At 39.1% G+C, this 23,370-nt stretch overlaps 1 protein-coding gene across 3 annotated transcripts; it reads right to left on the bottom strand.

Moving 5' to 3' along the window:
• Positions 1–1,942: 1,942 nt before the first annotated feature.
• Positions 1,943–18,916, bottom strand: PLK4 (polo like kinase 4). Of its 3 annotated transcripts, none has more exons than XM_074154729.1 (16): positions 18,887–18,916; positions 18,259–18,354; positions 17,315–17,410; positions 17,108–17,222; positions 14,115–15,147; positions 12,766–12,866; positions 10,771–11,147; positions 9,830–9,934; positions 9,342–9,444; positions 8,395–8,544; positions 7,315–7,445; positions 6,435–6,526; positions 5,931–6,072; positions 4,111–4,251; positions 3,169–3,275; positions 1,943–2,564 (listed from the first exon to the last, which is right to left on the bottom strand). In XM_074154729.1, exons 1-16 carry the CDS (start codon positions 18,914–18,916, stop codon positions 2,465–2,467), a joined length of 2,919 nt encoding a protein of 972 aa, XP_074010830.1. In that variant the 3' UTR covers positions 1,943–2,464. The 3 variants fall into 3 exon arrangements, with proteins under 3 accessions (XP_074010830.1, XP_074010829.1, XP_074010832.1); XM_074154728.1 differs by lacking the exon at positions 18,887–18,916 and adding an exon at positions 18,501–18,536; XM_074154731.1 differs by lacking the exon at positions 17,315–17,410.
• Between the last annotated feature and the right edge of the window lie 4,454 nt (positions 18,917–23,370).

Raw genomic sequence — 23,370 nt, forward strand, 5'->3', positions numbered from 1 at the left:
GCTTAATGTGTCTAATATTTGATGCCTACTGAATTTATTAAATGTAATTAAGTATTCCTATGTAATCAATTGTTTAAGTACTAGAAGACTACTGAATTAAAAGGTTATTTTTTCAATACTGACTGAAGGGAATACAGAAATTTTCTCTCGGGCTTCCCTGCTACGGAATCTGAAAACATTATAAGAAAGGATTTCGCTTTTATAAACATTTCTTTTATGTGCTAATTCATAATAAGTAGTACCAGAAATACCGTATTTTGGTGGTGAAAACAGACTGCAACACGAAATGCTTAGTTACAGCAACCAAAAGTTACTTCAGTCACAAGAAACTGGTGTTACTTTAGACATGAGAAATGCAAGAGTTCTCAAAATGGCTAACACAGGTGGGATTTTGCGTAGGTTTGTGCTGAAAGTATGTATGTTGTAGGGTTTTGATTACTGTTGTTCTTCCGGCTAGCTAACTTCCAGTTTAAGAGTGAGAGAGTGTTAGGGTACTTGAATATAGTTTTATTCTTAACCCTTTAAATAATTACAGCTAAAATAATCCAAGTGTCCTGTTCTGCAGTGAATACCCGTAGAACACAGAATATCCCTAGAAAGGGGTAGCCTGTTCACACTAATGTGCATAATAATTAAAATAATTATTACATAATACTTAAGAAAGCAAGGTTTGAAATTCTTTGGCCACAAGAGTTTCTATGTTATTTAAGCTGTGGCTTGTTTGTTCTGGGTTGTCATCCTCTTACTCTTACAAAACATGTTCTTGTATCCAGAGATAGGGCTTCTGGTTTTCCTTTTTATTCCAGTTAGCAACGGTGTAATGTTAACTGCACCGAAGCCCCACCGTTCCTTACAAGCCCCCAGTTGTTCTTTCTAAGCATTTATGCCTTTCTGCCCTCTGCTGTCACCCTCTTAGGCTTTCTTCAACTATTTGGATGTTTAGCTTACACATCAAGCTAGATTATGTTATGTTAAAAGGAAAGATAATGGGTGTGGCTGATAATGCAAGTTTTTAACATTCAGTGCTGACCCACATCTTAGCAAGGCTGACTTGCTACTTTAAAAGTCAGTTGATTTAAGTACTAAACCAAATTGTTTCTTCTAAGAAAGTTGTATTTGTTTTTGCATCTACAGGTGTATTCAAAAAAACCTTCCAGTCTGCAGAAGAGCTCTGCGAACTACTTCGTTTATCAAAGACACATAGTAGGTGTTTTACCATTCAGTCATTCCATCGCCATACAAGGTACACTTCTCAACTGAAAGAGCAGTTTTAAGTGCTACCTGTATGTCTTTCTTCATGTTTCTAGTGCTAATTTCTTTATTTGCAAGCTACTTCCTTGATTTGGACATGACAGAATTATCAAGATTGTCTCTATTAGAGACTAGATGAATAAGGAGAACTGACCTGAGGTTATTTCAGCTCTAAGCTGAGCCTGCAAATTTGGAAAAGCTGTATTGAAACATCTCTCTCCTGAGGGTTTTACAGCTGGGTTTATTGTGCCTAGTCCACACATGCCAGCCTCCTTCAGCTCCTCTGAAACTCCGTCCTCCCCCCCAGTGACACCTTTTTGGATCCCACTCTTCCACTCAGGCTTAAGCCTTTCTCCTGCCTTATAGTGAACTTGGAATATTCTTTAAGTATGAATATAAGCACCATCAGGAGAATTAGCACACTTAAAATGCTTTAAAAAAAAAAAAAAAAGCAGCAAGCTACTGTTAGTGCTGCCAACTGTGATTTGTAATGTGTAAGACAAGGTAAAAGTATCTAAAGTTAACTTTGTGCAGCAGTTTTATATCATTTCTCCTGAAACTTCACCCAACCCCTACACTCCCAACATAGGATGCTGTAAGATACCAGATCAGCTCCTGTTATAAATTGAGCTTAAGTGTTAAGAAGAAAGGGCTCTCAAGAAACCAGCACTTGAACATGAAACAAATAAATAGATCTGGACAATTACCACTGCATTTATTTTTTTTTTTTTATATAAAATGCTTGTGCAGGGAAGTTAAAGCTGCTGTTACAAAAAATAAAAACAAACAGTTATAAAACATATACATATTTACATATATTACTTATAAGATGTAAAAATATAAGTTATTTACAAATACAAACACTTCAACAGCACAGATGCATTTTCCTTGATTGTTGGCACCGAGTAAGCAGTGGGGGAAGAAAAAAAAAAAACAACAGATTCAGATTATTTCCAAAAAGCTGATGCTATCTAGAACCAAATTACTCAAAGTTTTGCTTCAGCAAGTTTATCCATCATTTTGACAAAAAACATGTTTTGTATGACACTTTACAAGCAATTTGCTACACACAAACAGAACAACCCTTCCATTCCTTTTTTTCTTTCCTTTTTTTGGAAGAATTTCTGCATAAGCTGAGTAAGATCAGTCACAGCACTTGAAAGTCAGTGAGAGTTTATTAAGCTCTTGTGTCCTGACACCAGCTTTGCTTTAATCAGTGGGGACCAGCAGGATTGGTAAACATCACAAGAATAGAAGACAGGCAGTGCAGCTTCTCTTTGATGTATTCTGGCAACTTATCGTCTTCTCCATACCTAGGAAGGCAAATAAGCACAGAAAAATGTAGATACTTGAAATAATTCATTTTATTTCAGGACAGTATAATTATTTCCGAACTTGCCTGTAAATAGGTAAAACACTAAGTCAAGTAGATTTTAAGCGTATCCAGACACATCAATTGGAGTTTGATGACTTTAAATCTAGGCCCTCCCTTCCCTATATGTATTTAACTGAAAAAAAAAGTGTTTCAGATGAAGCAAATATCTAAACGTTTAAAGCTGCAATAATATCTGAACAGACTGTGTATTACTGTCTAAGACATTGCAGAGGAAGCATGTTACTGAGCAACTGTATTTGTATGGGAAGCACCCACTGTGCAAAAGATACACAAAACTTCACCTGAGCACTTCAGGTCTATGTGCCAGTGTTGAGGGAAAAAAAAAAAAAAGTATTAAAGCCTTACTTTTCTCCCCCTCCCTCTTTGAAGGGCTATACATGAATAGTGGCTGTGTTCTGGAGCTCATCAACTGAGAAGTGATTGAAAAGCTAATTTTTAATACTTGGAAAACAAAATGAATAGCAGCTATGAAGTTTAGCTGACAGTAAACAGAACTATTTTTCTAGCAGTAATAGACTCACCTAGTTGTCTGGCCATCTGGAGACGTGTAAGTGATAGAAGAAACACCTGCCTGGGCTACCAGTTGGGATCCATCATTAAACTGAACCCATACGGCTCCACTGGTCAGCTAACGAGAGAAGTTGCATTATGGTTTGAGGACATAAAACACAAGATTACATACCTAGAATTTTTCTAATAATTGAGGCTGAAAGTTTCTCAGAATTGCTGAAGTGACTTAGGTATCTTGGTCAGACTTTTAAAGATAAAAGTTGCATGTATTCTACTTAGGAGTAAATAGTCTCATGCAGTCTCAAGAATCAGACTTACTAAGGTTTCAGATACTCAGCTTTAGTCATTCTTTTCAACTCCAGGTAAATCAAGAAGTACCTTTAGCTTAACCACTCCTACACAAATTTTAAATAGAACCAAACATAGAATAGAAGCTCTGTTTGACAGAGTTCACAGCTGTATACATTTTAAAGTTTATATATATAAAGCGAACTTTTTTCTGTTAGGACAGGAAGCTTACTTCATCTGTATTGCAGAGAACCGTGTTTTAAATCTAAAGCTGGTCCCACAGAAAAGCAGAGGAAAAATTTCTCTGTTAAAAACACCTTTACATCTGAACAGGTAGAAGCTTAACAGCTTCAATTTTTTTACTAGAGTCAAATTTAAAGACAGAACACACTAAAATAGGCAATAATAAACACAGGAAAATTGTGGTAACTGAAGTGCTGAACAATTATTTTGGCTTTTTCTACTTACGTAGTTCAGCACAGTATCTAAGACACTTACTTGGAAGGATCTTTCTACATACCAATTTTCAGATTTACACCGTAGCAGAGCACAACTGAGTGTATTCCTCACAAATCAAGTTCAAAGTTAAGCTTGAGATGCATCTTTTTAAGTCATTAATAGGAAAAAGAACAGACTTCTCCCCTTTATCAGCATTCATTTCTCACCTGAGAAGCCCAACCAACATTTTTCACAAAGACAGACTTTAGAAGTTGGGCTGAATTTGGACTGCATTCCGTTTGATGAACAGAGGAGCATGTAGCTTCAGCAGTGTTAGTCATAAATGCAGGCTTTTCAAACGACACCACCTAAAACCCAGAAATGCCCAGTATTAGCACCCTTAGTATTAATCCAACCGATTGTGTACCAACTACAGTCGTCAATTAGCACTTAATCTTTTCATACAGACAGATTTAGCCTATATGCATCATATAGGAGCATTACATTATAAAAACCCCACAGGATTTCATATGACTATCTCAGTATCGTGACAGTTTTTCTACCACTTCCCTGTACTCACAAAGGAATCACTTTCCCTAAGCAGACTTTTCTACTTAAACCCCCATTTTTCCTTATTTGACTGTCAAAAAACCCTGTTCATCTTCAGGAAAAACATTCAGCACGTGTTAGATTATAAACCAGCCCTCATTCAGATGACAAGTTGGCCAATATTTTACAAAAATATGGACATTGGTATTAATTGGAAATAGACTATGAAACATGAATAGGAGAATTATACATCACATACAGAGTCCGATGCAGGTTTAGAGAGACAAACGTTATGAATTAAGAGTAACAGAGGATCAAAGGCCTTTAGGACATCACCACCACTACTGTCTTATAGAAGCAGAGATGTTTCTCCTAAAGTTCTACTACTCCAGTACCTCCTCCCATAGTCCCAGAGCTGACAGAGAGGAGGTGGTGTGCTTAGCAGTATTTAAGAGTCGGGGTTCAGTGAAAAGATGCAAGTCAGGGGATGCCTCTGAAATAGGAGAGCTTGGTCAGGAAAGAGATTGGGGTCCAGATAATTACAGGAACCTGAAAGAAACAACAAGCTGTACCTCAGGATATACAGATCTAGTTCAAGTATAAAACTGCTGCAGAGTCAAGAGTAACATGGAAAGGCAACCAGCTATGGTGTTATTTTGCTTAGAAATACATACCTCAGAAGAGAAGCGAACAGTGAAAGTCTGACAAAGAGCTAAGTGTTTGCTATATGGCAAACAAAGAATGGGTCTGAATGCTGAACGTCCAAGTCAGAGCTCTGCTGATGGGTAACCTTAAGTCACTGTAAAAATCAACACTAGTACTAAAGCCCTAAGGAATTTTTGTTGCCAGGTTCATTTCAGGCAAGTGGAACCCAGCAGATTCTGCACTAAGGACAACTGCTACACAATCAAACAACAGAGATGCAAACCCACGTAAATTCAGCAGAGTTAAGATGATACAAACCGAGTGTGCCAAGACCCCAGTGTAATTCAGTCACCTGGGGGAGCTGTGTCAGAGCTGTGATGTAGCAATTGAAGCTTGGTGGGTCTTTTAAACGAACTGGATGAAATTGCACACAAAGCCTTGTTGGCTATACATATATCTACACTTACACTTTTTTTTTTTAAATACACATTAACCCTTGATTATTTCAGAACAGTAGCTTCAAGTGCTAATATCCTTTGTGACTACTATTTGATATACAGGCCTGAGGGCACATCAGTGCTCTCCAAAACAAACTGAAGGCTCTGCTGTATAACCTAAGTAAGCAATTCTCAAATTATGTTCCAAGGAGTCATTTTTGTTAAAGTTTTAGAGGATTTTGATTTTCCAGATGATCTAAATCCAGATAAAAAAGTTAAAGTTAACATTTCTAGTCAAGATGCTCACAAGTAGCTAATAAAAGCCTATGGCCATCCAAATGTAATTCCATTATAAAACAGCAATATTTGAATTCCTACTGGACAGCAGTCTCCACTGTATGTTCTTGTGTACTTACAGAAGGAGTACGGTTTGGGGTTTGAACTGGAGTAGAACTGGCAGCTATATTTCTATCCAGCGCGGTAACTTCTTTTGAACAGTTTGTATTGTCCAACAACGGAGGTGCTACAGCCTGTGGAGATTCAGTGTTGCCAGGTTTTCTGGAAAAATAATGAGACCAATTGGGAAAAGGTCTGACCAAAAGGGACTAAAGAAACAAGTGAGAAGTAGCTTTTCCTTCAGTTCATCATGAACTGTGCAAAGCACTTGATAGCGCTGGTCTTCCACAGAATTGTTTTTACACACACAAACTGTTAGCCTGGTTTAGTCTAAATCCACAAGTGTATGTTGTCCTGGTATCAAAGGAGGCTTTGCAGGTCCAAAATAAGGTGTTCATACATGCTATCAAGTTACTATTTATCTTGCTAATGACTATAAGCCTCAAACAACACCAGCTACTGCAAACATTAGCTGCTTAGTGGGAATATTCAAATGCAAAAGTATTTTCAAGTGAAAATATTACCTTCCAACAATTATTGGAAAAAATGGAACACTTTCACTCCTTTTTTCTTCTTCCAAAACAGCAGATTCCAGTGCAAGGCATATACGATGTCCCTGGAATTAGAAGGAGCTTGTTAAACTTTTTAATTGCGAACAGTATAATTATTTCATACGTGTTTAGCGTGGCAGGTGAGCCTACACAAGGAAGTGCTTTTTTCAGTGTTAGTGAGTATCGATAATAGCTGCGCTCATGTACAATGAGACTCCCTCGTAACTTCAGCATATCTGGAATTACACTCTTAATGATCACATCTCCTCTCCTTTTAGCAGGACTAGATGGGGGATTAGGAGACCCCTGAATTCTATTCTAGAAAATAACAGAACATAAGGAAGACTGAATAGGAAATTTATACTGTATTTTACTGTTTCCTAAGTTCATAGACAAAAAAAACAGCCAAACTACTCTTGTGACTGCTAATTGGGTGATGTGAAACAAGAGATGCAAAGCACAGCAGGCAGGCCAGTTAAACACCTGGCAGGTTTTTGTGTTTGGGTTCTTCTGGGGAGTTTGGGGTTGTGTGTTTTGTTTTGCCTTTTTTTTTTTTTTAAAAAAAAAAAGTTGTATAAAGCAGCTTCATCTGTCCTGATTAATTCTTTTACCAGACAGGCAAACATGCTTTACACACTAGTAAGAATTTCATCTAACAATCTTCATTGCAAGACATTGTTACACTTACCTTTACATTAACATTTGCTCTTTCAAAAAAACCCCACTTTGTCATCCCTCCTTATTAGTGTAATGAAAAATATGAAAACCAACATCAGAGGCACATTTGTGAAAGAGAAACTGAGTTTTTAGAAAGTTGCTCTGCAGTGGAAAAGGTCTATATAAAACAGTTTACCTCATTCGCATGATCCATATAAGCTTGTATTTCCTTCTTCAAACCTGCTTCGCTTTCTCCTTTCAAAGTGAAGGATTTCCCCGATTTTTCAATCACTCGAGTTATACCAGCTGTCTTGTGTATCTTTGCTCCTGTAAGAAAACGTAAAAATTTCTAGTGTGAATTGTATAAGATACCAGCATCTATAAAACACAGATTTCTGCTATTACATTCTACTCTACTGAGGTGTATCTCAGTGACTTAATTACTGCAAGACAAAAGCCAGTCCCGTATGATCTCTGTCTACCAGAAATAAAAAGGTACTTCAACTGGGACTGCGATGTTAACAGAATGCCCTCTGTAGCCAAAGATCACTATGTAAATAGGCCGAATTATTCATAAATATGCATTTATTACATATTTTAAGAACTACCTTTCTAATGATTGATCTGAGACAAAATTAACATCTCTCACAGTATTGCCAAAAATTGGCTAAGTAGGCTCTATGAGTATTTGAACATGGTTTTTAAAAAAAAGCTGCCCATTCTTTCAATAGCAGTTCCACACCAAATCACAGAGCTGTTAAGTTTTTGGGGTTTTTTTGTCATAAGTCCTGTTGGAGTCCATCTATGCAGGTGACAAATCACACTAGTGGACAGCAGTCTATAGCAAGAAAGAATTGTCAGTGCAGTCTAGTTTATGAAAGGCAGAGTTGGAAGAGGCAGCAAATTGCTTTCTGCAGTAAGTGCTCTTGGTGATACCAATTACCTCTGGTAACAATGCGAAGCTGGGAGTAGGGACATACCTGTCACTAAGGAGGTTAACTGTCAAATGTAGATGTAAAAAAGAGCTCATGCATAAAAACAAGGCATAATTTAAGTAACGTTTGCAACCTACTCCCTGAAAAAAATATCGGCAAGGAACTAAAATAATAAACTGATCTGCAACTGCTAGAATAAAGGCAGAGTGGCAAAAAAATAGTAAGTGTTTCTAGTATTTTCTTTAACCTGACGCGTTCCCTGTTTAGAGTTTAGCAGTATTTTAGTGCAGCTTTAATAACATGACATAACTATTGGCATAATTGCAAAAATGAATACATACCATCATAAAAACAAATTTCAACATCTGCAGTGGGTGAATTTTCCATCAACATGCACTTGGCGTATCTTGTGTAGAACGTAACTTTGGGGGTTTTTGTTCTTACCAACTGCACAAACTTAGCTGCATACTGGTATTTTTTCCAGTACTTTTCTGGAAAAGAAGATTTAAAAACTTGTATCAAAAAATCATCAGATTAAACACTGTGCACCAGCTTAGAGAGAAGCAATTTAAAAATGTATTTCATAGCTGAAGGTTGTGAATAATATTTAAGTACTTTACAGAAGTATGTGCAAAGAAACTGACTTATTTCCACCAACTTTTAGAAAAGTGAGCATCTTCAATAGCTTCACTTGAATAGCTTCAATTAACATATTTCAGAACCTAAACAACATTGTAAAGTGCTGCATATACCATTTAACTAGATATCATGGTCAAGCTGGCTTCAGGTAAAACCTGTCTTTGTTGTCTAATTATTAGAGTCTCTTAAGATCTTAGCTTATATTTGTTTTTCATCTGCCTCCATTAAACACTGTCGAGACTTTCAAATATATATTTTCCTCTTCCTCCCCAAGTTATGAGTGTTAGGAAGCACAAAGTAAAGTTGATGTCTTAAAAACGACTTGATAATATTTCTTCCACTCATATTCAAACAGCTTCCAATATGAATGAGGAAAAGGTTATGAAAGCTTTAATTTTACTACGCTACATTGTAAAGGGGCAAGTGACTCCTTATAACTTCCCTACAAAATGAATTAAAACCTGTGGATTTACACTCTCATGAAATTTCAAAATAGTTTCCAGTTAAACTGTAGTTTGAATCTTATTCTGAAAAGAGTTTTATCTTCACAATTATCTTAGAAGTAGTGGCTAAAAGCTAAAAAGTCCCAAACAAGATTCACCTAAAAATCACATTAGTCATCATCATTTTAAAGTAAATTTCAGGTTACCTGGCAAGTTGTCAAAATTATACACAGAGATATCTTCAGGAGGAGCAGGAGGTCTGTCATCAAGAAGGAAACCTCTTCCTTCATTTGGATGATAAACTGCAATCTACAAAAAGGGGAAAAAATGTGTTTACAGTTGCAACTTGCTACAGCACTCCCTACTTTTAACAGGTATGGAAATAAGTCACAGCTTAATTACCATAATTTACCATGAGCGCTCTATTCCTCTAAGTAATATAAGCATTAACAAAAGCATTTTTTTCAGCAATACTTCACCTATTCCAAAAGTCAACTCCAATAACTGCTTGCTTACCTATCTTTGTATGGCAGTACTGGGCGGGGGGGGGGGGGGCAAGAAAAGGAGTTTAGACCTGTGCATGTGCAAACATTGCATTTCCAAACAAATAATTCTTTACATGAAAATTAAAAAACTCTGAAAGAACAGACTACTCTAAGCCCTTTATACAACAGTGAAGAAATTGAAGACATACCACATTTCCGTCACAAGATATTCTGAGAACTTCTTTCACAAGTTCTTGTGAATGGTGTTCTTTTAGAAACTCCATACACACTTCCCCGGTGTCTAGAATGCTCACCTAAAATACATTAAATATACAAGTTAAACAAAGACCTTTACTTCCTGGTAAGAAAAGATAACATTTCTTTCCACAAGTGCTTTTAAAAAATGGTTTTCTTCCTCCTCAAATGCATCACAAACTTATAAATGCTTCTTACCTTAGCTTTTGCTATTACTGCTATTAAAACAGAACACTTCAACATGACTGAAGGTTATAAGCCTGGTCCGCGAAGGTGTGGCTTCTTACGTGACAAATCAAACAAAGACAGATCAGCTCTATTATGTTCTTTTTTAAAAAAAAGAAATTGGGGGGTGGGAAACAGCGGGATGAGTGAGACTGTAAGAAATGGAACAAAAGGCAAAAAGGTGATGCCAGGAACAAGCCACACAGAAAATTTATGTGGTCAGTAAGAATTAACAAAATTTGTTTTGCTTTCCCACCAACAAGACAGGGAAAAAGCAGCACTATAGGAAAAAGACTTAAGTTTTTACTCGAGAGCAAGACTGTTTTAATTTCTAGTCCAGTTATTTATCAAATGTGTAAAAGCGTTTGATGTGTTTGACATAGTTAAAATCTTAAATGCAAGTGTACAGCCAAGCAGTACAGAGTTTTAGAACTGTAGGATGCACTTAATATTTGTTATCTCTACCTACGGTTTCTTTGCTTGCAAGCTAAAAGCAATGCCATATCACTATTTGCCAAAAATTAAGATGCATCTTACTAATATAACTTAAAATTAAATTACTATAGACTAAGTTTTCTAAAAACAAATGCTTCCAGTTTACCAGATGATTTTTTAAGAGATAGACACACTATATTTAATATTTGTTTCTATATTAAGAACTGATACATACCACTGCGTTTTTTGTTTTTTGCCTGATTGCTTTTAGCCTGTGAGCGTTGAGAGGTGATACTATACTTCGCAGTGTAGGTTTCTGATGTGCTGGTGGTTCTTTGCCCCACGTTTGGTTTTGTTCTGAAGTTGACCAAGGGCCACATGTAGAAGATGATAGCTGAATTTTCTCAGGTTTGCAGAGAACTGCAGGGACATATTTTTTTGGGTTTCTCTGGTTTAAAGAACGGGGACAGTCGACGGATGCATCATGATTCCTTTTATCTTTTAAGGTGTTCCAGGCATTTCTTGATGCATCTTGCTGCACATCCAGATGATACTGAAAACCTCCATGTGCATTATTGTTGCCAGTTAGGTCTGCAGGTGGTCTCAGCAGAACTGAAAGCATCAGAAAGGTACATTGTAGATTCAAAGAGTCACAGTCAGAAGAAAAAAAGCTATTGTTTTTAAAAAGCTTTTCAATATATCATCTTAGAAGGCTTATTTAAGTGGAGAATGGGATTTCTTTAATCCTCAGCCCAAATCATTAGGATATGACTTCAATACCAATCAATACCAGTGCTAACAAAATTCCAGTGCTACTTAAACTGTTACTAGATTTCAGTTATGATGACCTTCAGTCTTAACATATATCAAATCATTTTGCAAAACCATTTATAAATACTAATATTTCAAACGGATATTTAAACAGGAATTAGTTGACGAGATAGTTTAATCTGTTGAAACAGTTTACTTGCCGCTCAGATAACCGCTAATAGCAAGCTTCATTTAAATTTCAGCATATCTAAGTAGTGTTTTAGCATCAACCAGAGGTTTCCATACTCAAGGTATTAAATGCACGCTCTGAAACCCTTGTTTTATTTCCAGTCACTTCTTAAAAGACAAAAGCCTTTTTTTATATTTAAACTTCCTATAAAAATCAAAACTAGAGAAGCAGTTAAGGCCTTGATCAACTTTTGCCTCACCCACAGAAGTATTGCACTCCTCCTGCCATGTTGCAGAACAGTTGAGAAGGGACTAAAAATTAAATAGGACTAGTCAGACCATATGTTATACGATTCCCATTCCCTGTAGAAAGGAAGGGAAGGAGTCCAGTAATATCAAAACAAAAAAAGGCCAGAATGGATTTGTGATTTAGTTTTATGATTAAATTACATCATTTACAAATAATGTAACATGATGCATGACAAAGAACACCTCCTTCCCTTCTGTGTCTTTTGTCCTTTCCTCCACCCCTCCTTCTGCAGCTTAATTATCTTTTTCATTCACTGAGGTCCTATTTTCTCTTAAGGTGTATTTGCACAACTAAATTAACAGGACTTTTGAGCCACCTGACAACCTTTTGTCACGTATTTATACTTAACACATTTCAGGTCACAGCTGGATAATTAGGACATGTTCTAGAATTGCATTTTCTTCTTCTTTTTTTTTTTTTGGCTAAAATACTACAAGAGAACGACCTCATTTTAGGAAGCTAAGTATTCCAATTCAGTGCGCAATTTCTTCACTCTTATGAAGTCAGTTGCATACAGCTCATTATAATGACCCATCAGCTTAAGAGGAACGCTAACTACAAAACCTTCTGAAATTAATTCCTACCTCAGGAAACTAAAATGTTACAGTTTAGTCCAAGACAGAAAACAAAACAGTTCTTTCAACAGGATATTTCTTACTTAAGAATGAGCCTACAGGTTAGTGATGCTGGAAATCATTTGCCTCTTTCAATAACATGTCAGTTTTTTCAGTGACAAATCAGTGTAGAGCCTCTCTCATGCTGTTAATTCAGAAAAAAAGGCTGTCTACAGTAGCCTCTGTTAGCTCCAGTTGCTGTTATTTAGGATACCAGCATTATATTCTGATATCACAATTACTTTGCCATACAGATACCCCTTTTGTCACGATTTTAAAAAAATAAAACAGAGGAAACCCCACAGAAACTGTTACAAGTCATTAATCCAACTTGAGTGCAAAGACACACAACTGATTAGTAACACACCGTTTGTTTGCGTGCTTCCAAGCCACTGCTGCATTGTTTCAGCCTGGGACTTCCGCTCTAACAAACCAACCTGGGGCTTCATTGGGCAGAGATAATTCGAGCTGCAAAATAAAAGTTACACATGTAATGAAGATTACATCAAAGATACTTGCACAACAAAAGTTATGATGTTACAGTTGCAGAAACAACACCACTTTTAGAACACATAAGAAATACAGGTGGCATTTTGCAGCTCTACACAGCTTAGAGCATTAGAGCTTGTTAGCATTCACCAGTAGACTCTTAGAACTGACATACGAACAAAAACAGTCACTGATAATACAGCCAGCAGTGGCTGTTCTTACATCTAGTTCTTAATTCACAGTATAGGAGACAACATCAGAGAAGACATAAGGACGGCACCCATGACCCCAGTGGATCTCATTCAGCGTAACAAATATGCAGCTGATATATGTAGGCAATCACCTAAAATAATTTGAGTTTGTATAAATACAGTAAATCCCAAAGATTATAAAGATTTTTGACCAGCTTTTTAGAAAATGACATATGTGTAGTCAGAGATCAACTCAAGCTATAATCCACATGGTGAACAATGAAGAATACACACAAGAATAGTTATGGTAGAATCACTGATCTGTTGTAAATTCACACTAAACTCCTGTGAGATTTTCTGTCTCCCTAGCCTGTACCTGTCTGTACTTTCTTTCTGCAGTGATCACTACTTAAGCATTGGTGAAACTTAGTTATCACCCAGCCCCTCACCCTCGCTCCCCCAGGATATAAGCACCTAATTTAGGTCTTACAACCTTGCATTTAGGATCGCTGTGCAGGCTAACTATAGTTATACATAGGAGAGCCTCTTGCATCTATCTTATACTTACTTTGTTTGTTTGTTCTTTTTCCTTTACCATGTCTAAGCATAACAGGAAAAAAAAAAATAACCAACAGAGCAGCAAGTAAAACTGTTGGTACTCACATTCAGAATGCCTTCTACACTAGTCTATGTCTCTTCTACAAAGAGCAATTAGCAAGGCTCTCTACTACAGTTACTGCAGGGAAAGAAATACTCAACTTGCCACGCATGGAAATAAGTGAATAATAGTTATTACCAGCATAAATAAAAGCTATGATCTATCTAGCTGATGCACTGCATCTATGAACTTAAAGACAGGGACAGTGAGGAGGTAAACCTCTATATAGCAACAGCATCAGCGATCACCCTCTCCTGTTTGGTATTCAAGCTACAAGCATAGATACTTTTGGCACTTACTATGGCTTAGCTACAGGAAAAATCATGCATATAACATAAGGCAGCTGTAAATTTCATCTTAATAAAAACAGATCCTTACTGTGGTTGATCTTTTACAGGTGGAGATATTTGCCCTTCAAAAGAGCCAGAACTACTAGATGTCTTCTCCTTAAATATTTCTCCTATATCAGTATAGCTGTTCGCAGGTGAAAAGTATTCTGTATTTTCCCTTGTTCCTACTTTAGGCTTAGAAAGCAGTTCCATAGAGTGACATCTCTCAACAATATTCAATATGCCTTGAGTCTGACTATGGGATGTGCCAGACCTATCTGAAGAGTGGGCTCTTCGGAGGTAGCGGGAATGTGGTCTCTCTTCAGCAAGTTGCATGGTTCTTCCCCTACCAGTTATGCCAACTTCTTTTCCCTGAATTCCCCACTGATGAAAAGAACCGCTTCCATCTACTGATAAAGCATCACTGGAATTCTTGTTTTTAGGGAAAAAAGTGATTTTATTTGGGAGTGGTTGTCCAACTAACAGTTTCTTCTTTTCCTTCAGGCAACCACTGGTACTGATGCTGGAAGAGCCTGTAAAGGTTGTAGAGATGGTAGCATTTCCACTGTCCATGGAATCTTCTGAAGTTCCTGAATCTTTACTCCGTGCTGAGCTACACCTGGACATAAAAGGATGATCCAACACTGAGGAAAGACTCAAGCGATCTGCTGGATTTTTGCGAAGTAACCTATGTATAAGGTCTTGTGCCTCTCTCGATAAGAAGGCTGGCATTTCATAATCTGCTAATACTACTTTATTCAGCGTGTTCTTGACTGTGTCAGTGTCAAAAGGTGGCTTTCCAATAAGAAGAGTGTAAAACATACAGCCCAAAGACCACACATCAGATTCAAGTCCATGTGGACTCCTTGTGGCTATCTCTGGAGAAATGTAATTTGGAGTTCCACACATGGTGTAATGCTTTTCATGAGGCATTTTCAGCTGAGTTGCTAGTCCAAAATCAGCAATCTTGACATTCATGTTATTGGTGAGTAAGATATTAGAAAGGGTGAGGTCCCGGTGCAGTATTCCATGAGAATGAAGGTACAGCATACCCGTGATAATTTGATGCAAGAAGTGTCGGGCTGTCAAAACACAAAACCAGATGGTCATATAATCTTTAGTCATATAATTGAAATCATAGCTGTGAAAATAACTTCTTGAAATCTGCTATTGGTCTTGCCTTTATTTTTTTAAATAATGAGGATGTTAGAAGGATGTTTAAGTGTCATGCTACCGAGATTGAAATTAACTTTCTGCTTTTTGCTTTAAGCAATACAGCATGACCATGTCCTAAGACAGTTCATAATTGTTCTGTAATGCAGTAATCAGATTTGTTTCTTTGCTAACAGAACAATGTAAACAGGACTAGAGATTTTCAATTGGCCTAAACTTTTTAAAATTAGATTCTTAAGAATTTTAAAAGTTAAGTTGCTCCACACTTTCAGAAACAGCAACTACACAAAATCAATCAGCTTCACTATTTGGAGATTACAGAATATAAGAGACAATCTGGATTATATTTATCATTAGCAAACTGGCACAGCTAGTAGTATATGAATTTCTCAAAAACGTCCAAGTTCACGATACTGGGATAGTCCTTCTGCTCTATTACATTAGAAATTCAGGGAATATTCAAGAGCTTTAGCTTACAGCAGGAATAACAAAACCTCATCCAGGCTGAAACAGCATCATTTATTATGATGTTGCAATTACAGCAATTTTCAGAATTATTCTCTCTAGAGCAAACAATTTACAATCCTCCTCCTTTTAGCAGAGGGCAAAGACTGGTGAGTAACAACCATTAGTAGTAACTATTCCTGAAGAGAAAGACTTCTTTATCCAGGTCAATGGTTTTATCAGCTTTTAGAAGTAAGGTACCATCAGATGAACTATTTTTGCTGGAGAAGATCTGAACTAAACAGATGGTGCCTGTATAGCTGTACCCCTTTAATCCAGTCCTGTGATCCGGGTTCCACAAAATATATATAATAGTTTCACAGAATTAGATTAGAAACTGATAGAGAAGCAGGTAAACCGGAAGAACTGCACAAGCAATGACCAGCATGGTAAGTCTGGAAGCAGCAGAGGCAATAACCACTGAATCCAGATCAGCTTGTTTGGCTGTGCCCTCAAACATACACAGCACCTTGCTTTGCTATTTTTTTTTAATTGCACTGTTCTGGTTAGGCTCTCAGTGGCCCACATTCTAACTGAAATCCACTGACTCAACTGTAAGAAAATTAAACATTAGTAAATTCTTAAGTGCAATTAGAAATTTTGGAAAAAAAAATTTTTCCCAAAACTTTATTCAAAGGAGGAACACTGCCAATTTAAGAAGTTTTAGAATTACTCTTACAATGAGCTCTCAAGGAAAGATTGGATTTTTCAGTACTTTCCATAAGAAACAGAAGTAAAACCACAGTAGAATTTCTCCTCAGTTGCCAGTCCTTCAAAAAATCTAGATGATTGTCAAATGGAATATTTCTTGCTGACCCAGCCTTAAAACAACACTGCTACCTGCATTACCTTCATTTCCAGACACCTTGGAACACAGTAAATATTTCCAACAATACTATACAAGGCAAACTATAATCTGGAAGGCTTTCTAAATGGTGACAAGTAATACAGTAATACTGAGGCGAAGACATGCAAAGCAAGCAGATCTGTGGATGTGAAGTTGCCAGTTTTCCTCTGTGGAATTTCCCAGTCTTGACCTCTACTTCAACATAATTTTATGTACAAAGGTAAGCTCTACCGTCTATATACCTCTGCCTTGTAAGTTCACTGCCTATTCTTTTAAACCTCAAATAGCACAAACTATTGTAAAATGGCATAAACAGAAACAAAAGTATACAGAAATTCAGGAGAGTATGTGTAATCGTAATTAGTCTCTAGATTCTCACTTACCACAAGATTTTAAGCTATGCAAACTGGTTCAGAGGGATGGTAGTTTTAACTATCCTTTCACTAGAATTAAATATTTATTGAATAAGCCAAAACATTAATACAAAAGAAAGCTACGCAGAAAAAAATATATCTCACCTTCTTCTTCTGAAAAGGGTTTCTTTCTGTTCTTTATGTATCTGCTCATTTCCCCATTGTGACACATCTCAAGTATCAAGTACACATAGTTGCTATCTTCAAAATAGTTATAAAGCTAGAACATAAAGCAATAAAAAGATTTAAATACATTTTGTAGACTACGCGGCAAGTCACATATAGAGTCCCCTACAAAAACACAATTCTTACCTCAAGTATAGAGGGATGCTTTAGCTGACAATGTATCTTCACCTCATTTTGAACTCTCTGTACCATTCCAACTTTGTGCATGGCTTTTTTATCTATCTGTAAATGGATCACAGAACAGTTTTCAAGCACTGCAACATTGATTACATACATGTTAGTTTCAAGTGCATGGCTTTTTTATCTATCTGTAAATGGATCACAGAACAGTTTTCAAGCACTGCAACATTGATTACATACATGTTAGTTTCAAGTGAACTTGAAATTTTAGATGTTCAACGTGTCTTTGCCTGATAAATTCTAAGTATAAGCAAGTATTCACATAGTTTAACCTACTACACGCTTCTAATGAGCGAGTATCACTGATAAGTGGAAGAACACACAACTGTCTGAAAGTAGACAAGTTTAACATTTTCAATACTAACATTAATCAGAATTTTTTCTGAAATGCTTAAGCAGTGAAACCTAATTCTGATTTTGCCAGGCAGATATGCTAAATATAGTTAATACTAGAAAAGCCACTAAATAGGAGTACTATAGATAAGTGAATATGGCAAAACACCTGTGATGCGCAAGTTTCCTTCACAAAGTCTGTCCTGGCAGCGAGGGAAATTTTTCAAGGCATTTTTTCCATAACCCCTCCAGCCACAGTGATTCTAAATGAAGTTTTTGTGGTCATAGATTTCTGAATTAGAATTATACGGCTGATTGGGTGTGGACATGTTGAAGATTTGGGCTTAAGTTCTTTTAATAGCACTGTAAGCATTTCTATTAATTAGCAATACAGATATTTGGTTGTACTGTAGGATCAAAACCTCATCTAAATATCAGTTACATACAAATAAGCAATCCAGGTATGAACGCCCAGCTGCGTAACCTCAACCAGCTGCTTGTTAACTTGCTTGTTCAGTCTCTCAGAAAACTGAGACTTCCTTGGCCGGCTTCCTTACCATTTTGATAGCCACTTCCAGACCGGTTTTCAGGGATACTGCTCTGTAGACCCCTGCGAAGGAGCCCTTACCCAGGAGGTTCCCCACTTTGAAATCCTACAACACAACAATAAACCATAGCCGTCAGCTCCAGCCCAGGCTTTGAAGACTCTCTCCCGATGCAGACCCTCCCTCCCGCAAGAGACAGGGAGGCTCCACACCCCCGATGCCGGGGCAAACCTCAGGCGCCCCCAGGGGGGTACCTGGACGGAGCTCTCCGGGGCTCGGCGGCTCAGCATCATCCTCCTCGCCCGGCGGCCGGTTCGCACTGGCACTGCCGCCACCCGGGGGCGGCTCGGCGCCGCCACCTTCCCGCCCTCTCTCCCGCCGCTCCAGGGTGGACGACAGACACCCGCCCCCGCCTCCCGCTGCTATGGCAGCGGCTGGGCAGCGACCGCCGCCCGCCCCGCCAACACTGAGCGCCTGGGCCCTTTCACAGCCCAGCCCCAAGGCAGCTGCCCGGGGCCAGGTCCCTGGGAAGGAGCCGCACTCGCCACCCCGCAGCCGCCTCCCACAAGCGAGACAGGGACGAGCCTCCACCTGGCCCGTGCGGGCAAATGGCGGGGCGCCCAGCGGCTGGCCTCCTCACCTCTATTTTCTCGCCGATGCAAGTCGCCATGGCGCCGGCCGCTCTCCCTGTGTCCCGCTATAGGTTCTCTTCAGGGCCGCCACTCCCCATCACGGCGCCCTCCGCCGCCCGCCTCGGCCCAGGCCCGCTCGCTGCCGGGCCCAGCGGCCGCTCCCCTCCCCCAGCGCCTCCATTTTGAAAAATCGCGCCGTTACCCCCCTGCACTTCACGCCCCGCCCCAGGTCGAGGCTGCGTCTGACGCAATCGCGCTCACGGCCGGGCAGGGGGACGCCGCGCATGCGCAGGGCCGTGGGTGCCCGTTTCCCCGGCAGCCGTTACGGCGCATGCGCTGTGGGGCGTCCGGCGGCGGCTGAAGCGTTGGTGGCGGAGCTTGTCACCTCGACCCGGTGGCTGAAAAATATCCCCCTTGCTGATCGCCTTGCGCGGTTCCTGGTATCTCTCCTCAGAGGAGGGAGGGCCTCCAGGCTGCTCTGTGGCCTAGGGAGAGCTGGGCTCCTTGGCGTCCCCATGCTCAGGTGGGCGTCAAGGTGGAAGCTCTCGGGCCTGGCAGATGGGCTGAAGCGAATAGGCAGGGTCAGCTCCTGGTTCATCGTGGGCGAACGTGAAGTTTCCGAGTAAAAAGAACAGTGCTACCCTCATGTAGGTATCTCCCTCACAGTCAGTAGAGAGTTTTCATTGTTCCTTTGTTATTATTTTTAAATAGCTGGGCTAAATCCTGGATTGAATTCTCACAAAGTTCAAGGGCTTCCCGTTGGCTTACTGCCTTACATATTGAGCAAAAAGTGCAGTTCTTCCATCTTACCTTCTCTAATACAGTGTCTAGTAATGGAGATGCAAGGTGTTTTGTCTCAGACCTATAGGCTACTAACAGCAGTGGGCTTAGGAGCAGGGCTGCCAGTGTGGCCTGCTGCCCTGCCATCCCCTGTAGCATACCCACAGTGAGCAGCCGCTGCCTCTGCTTGGCGCCCTGAGGAACCTGGAGCTGCACAGGAAACATGCCCAGAGCTAGCTGAGAGGAAGAGCTGTCAATTGGGGTTTGTCCCAAATCCCCCTTTCCCAGGTATTCAATCTACTGAAGGAGGAGGTGCAAGCTGAAGCTTTAAATCCTCAGTTTCCAGTCTTTTCTTGAAGGTACATTGCTGGTTTTTTTCTGCAAATACCCGAAAAAGCTTAGGCTAGTGAGGTTTTGTCAGCTGGTGGTGGTATTGTGTGTAGCAGACTACTGGAGCACGTTGAGCAACTGCAGAGCCTGGTTTTTAATTCGCTTTTCTGCTTGACGAACCCATTGGAGGGTCCTCTGATTTTGAGGCTGTAGTGCCAAACTAAGTAACATACTGGGATAGTGACATAACTTCAACATAAACACAGTACAAGATGGTAACTAATTTTATCACTAAGTGCTCCACAGAGCACCGAGCTGAGAGGTGATTCTTTGTGTCTAATACTTACTTCTTGGATTCTTTCTATACTGTTTCATATAAAATATAAATGTTTTTGAAAGCAGGCTTAAATACAAATGTTAATTGGGACAAAGGAAGTAATTTTTGTATTGAAACACTACTAAGTGCTGTAATTGGAAGGGCTTTTAATAGAAGAAGTAGAGCTTCTGGGAATGGATTATGGTTTGTGGTGTTTGTCGTCAAGTTGTATTTCTCTTCTAAAATGTATGCATGGTATTTTAACCTGCATATATTAAGGGGCATGGGACATAATACAGATTGCCCTTTCTTAGAAAGTATACCAGTTTCTTACTAATGGAAAGTATGTGTATGCTCCGAAAGGTGATTGAAGTCGATTGGAACAGAAGGGGGAGCTGTCAACACACCAGGCAAAGAAGAAGGGGCTCTGTACAGAGGCATAAATTTTCCAAGTGGAAGAGAATTCCTCTTTTTGCTCTTACCAGGAGTTAATGAAGTGTTCTTTTATCACGATCTGGGCGTGGGAAAAGGGTACTTGGTACTTCAGTGATCTTGCACGGGGAAACATTTAGCAGTAAGAACTCTTTCTGTGACAATCTTTTCTCTTAAGGGACCAGGTCAGCATTCTCCTACTTGTATTGATCTTAATTCTTTGCCATTACAAGTGACTGCTTCCCTTAAAGCAGCAAGTTTTGTCAGCTTTTTGTGATATCCTTTACCTCTTTCTCACCTCTTTCATGTAATTGTAATTGACTGTATGCATGTAATTGACTGTAGCATCGTCGCTCCAAAGACCTTATTGTTTTTCTGGCCTTCACTTTTATGATATATATAACTGGAATAACAACATGTTTGTGTCTTGTAAGTGTGGTAAAATGTTGTTCTCCGCTCGTTATACATCTTCATTTGCATAGACAGTTAACATTCTTGCTGGGTTACAGTTTACTTAGAAAATCATCAAAGTCAAGTGGTTTTGAAAGTAGAGCCAGAAAGAGTTTACATTGCCTTTAATGGAGTAGAATCTAAGCTATAGAGGAGTAGTCAAAATTTTTTGAACCATTTATTTGGAAAGGGAATGGTACAAAAGGGAGAGCAGACCTGTTGTGTATAATTTCATTATTTAAATTTGGTTGTTTTCCTTGCTGTGAGGTTCAACTCATGTTTTGGTTTCTTTTACTTTGAGTAAAATGCTTTTAAGTGCATCTGAGACTGTTCAGTCATTCCACAACTATTCTATCAGTACTTTTGTTCTCGGTTGTGTTTCTGATCTCCCAGTGCTGCTTTCAGCTGTAAGCCATGCTTTTGCAATCGAATCCCTCCTGGGTCTTTAACCTTTTTCAAAGGTATTGCAACTCCCATTTGTGTTAGTCTGTTCCACTCAGAGGATTTGTGCCAGTTGTACAGTGGTGGTTATTGTTGTAATTACTGTTAGAATATAGTGCAGCTTTTCTTTTAATTGGCTTCTACCACAAGAAGATGTGATGAGTATGAAGTACAGGCAGAACCAAGAGGCAGAGGCAGAGCAGCTGATTTAATCAATTTGTGGGTTTAATTCCTAGCTACATTGTTTTATTTTCAAAAAGTGCTATTTCCAACTATTTTTTTTCTGCTGAAATAACTTCTGAACTGTGAGTCAGACTGGAGTTTTAAAAAAACATCAGTGAAGAAAATCAGGAGTGAACCTCACTCCATCACCTGTGCTTAGCGTGCTCTTCTTGACATAAATCTTTCTTTAACCTGAGGTACTAATGAGTTACTGAGCAAAGCCCTGAGTGATATGCCTGTTGGCAGACCTCCAGACCTACATCTTAATAACAAACTCATCCTTTCTAAGGCTGCTGGTCCCTGTTAGCTTGCACTGAGCTTATTCGGGGCTACCATTGTCTTGTCTTGTCTTCCCTCACGTGCTGGCTGTGATGCTTTTTCAGCTGAGTGGCAAGGTGTTTTGAGAAGCTGAAACAGCTATAAATGGGTTCCCTTTCGCCAGGGTTAGGTTTTGGTCAGTGTGTGATTGTGCCAGCCCTAGTGCTGGTGCAGGGGAAGGGGCAGGACTGCATAATGGGAGCGAGAGGGAGGGTGGGACAGCAGCAGCTCTCCCTTGGGCATGCTGATGTTGCTGTGGGATTCCACCTGGTGGTAGAAAGCAGTGAGATAAGGCTAAGTGAGAAGAAGAGCACCCTGTATTCTTTCCCTTCCATTACACTGTACTGTTGCCTGATAAATCTGCTGTTTCTGTATGTGACTTTAAAACTACCAAGTGACTTTTTAGTGTTGTGTTTTATGTAAATATATGATAAAGTTCTCTAGCTGTGGAGAGAGTTTCTCACATTGGCTGTGTCCTTGGGCTCCTTTGTTTAGCTTTTGTTTATTATGTCAAAGTAGTAATTAGACTGGTCAACAGCACTTCATGTCTGATGTGAAACACAGCAACGTTTTCATAACAAATTTGTTTTTATGGGCTAGCTGCCTTTACCTGATGCCAGGCATCATTGATGAACTTTGTTTCTGCAGTTAAGGTGAATTTTAAATGTGAGGGAACATCTTCAAGCTTCATTACCTGATCAGTTTGTTTACATTCTCATGTGCTTTTCTATTCTTAGCTTGTCTATTAAAAATGAAATGAATCTTTGGGCAAGTATTTTCTCAAACAATATTTAGACTCAACCAGTATAGTGAACTGGTGCAGGTCCCTTGCACAGGATAAATTTTCCCCCATTTTGGAGAAGGTATTTGCTCTCCCATTTCTTATTTTCAACTAGTTGTTCAGCTGTTTGTTTATTTCTTGCTTGACATTCAAATGCAGTACTGTTTAAGCTGGCTGAAGCAGACGTGACTATTTGTTTCCACCCTTTGTTTCTTCTTTTGTTGTGTGGCAGTACTGTTCATGTGGCTACATGGTGAACCAAATCAAGGAATTGGTTTTGGCTGGGAGAAAGATGTTTTTTTTGATTAGTCTGCTCTCTGTATCGCTTCACCTCATCAACAGCTTGCTGGCTACTTCTGTACCAGGGGAGTGCTCCCAAAGACTTACTCTGGCTAGGGCAGGCTAGCATCCAGGATGCAAGG

The sequence above is a fragment of the Numenius arquata genome, chromosome 10, assembly GCF_964106895.1.
Source record: "Numenius arquata chromosome 10, bNumArq3.hap1.1, whole genome shotgun sequence".
NCBI lineage: Eukaryota > Metazoa > Chordata > Aves > Charadriiformes > Scolopacidae > Numenius > Numenius arquata.

Excerpts from the sequence above, each read along its gene's own strand:
- PLK4 (XM_074154728.1), bottom strand. The coding sequence starts at position 18,536 with ATGCTGAGCCGCCGAGCCCCGGAGAGCTCCGTCCAG. Across the intron at positions 4,252-5,930 it reads CCCCAAACCGTACTCCTTCT|GTGGTGTCGTTTGAAAAGCC; the intron begins GTAAGTACACAA and ends TCTGGGTTTTAG. Across the intron at positions 3,276-4,110 it reads ATGTTGGTTGGGCTTCTCAG|CTGACCAGTGGAGCCGTATG; the intron begins GTGAGAAATGAA and ends TTCTCTCGTTAG.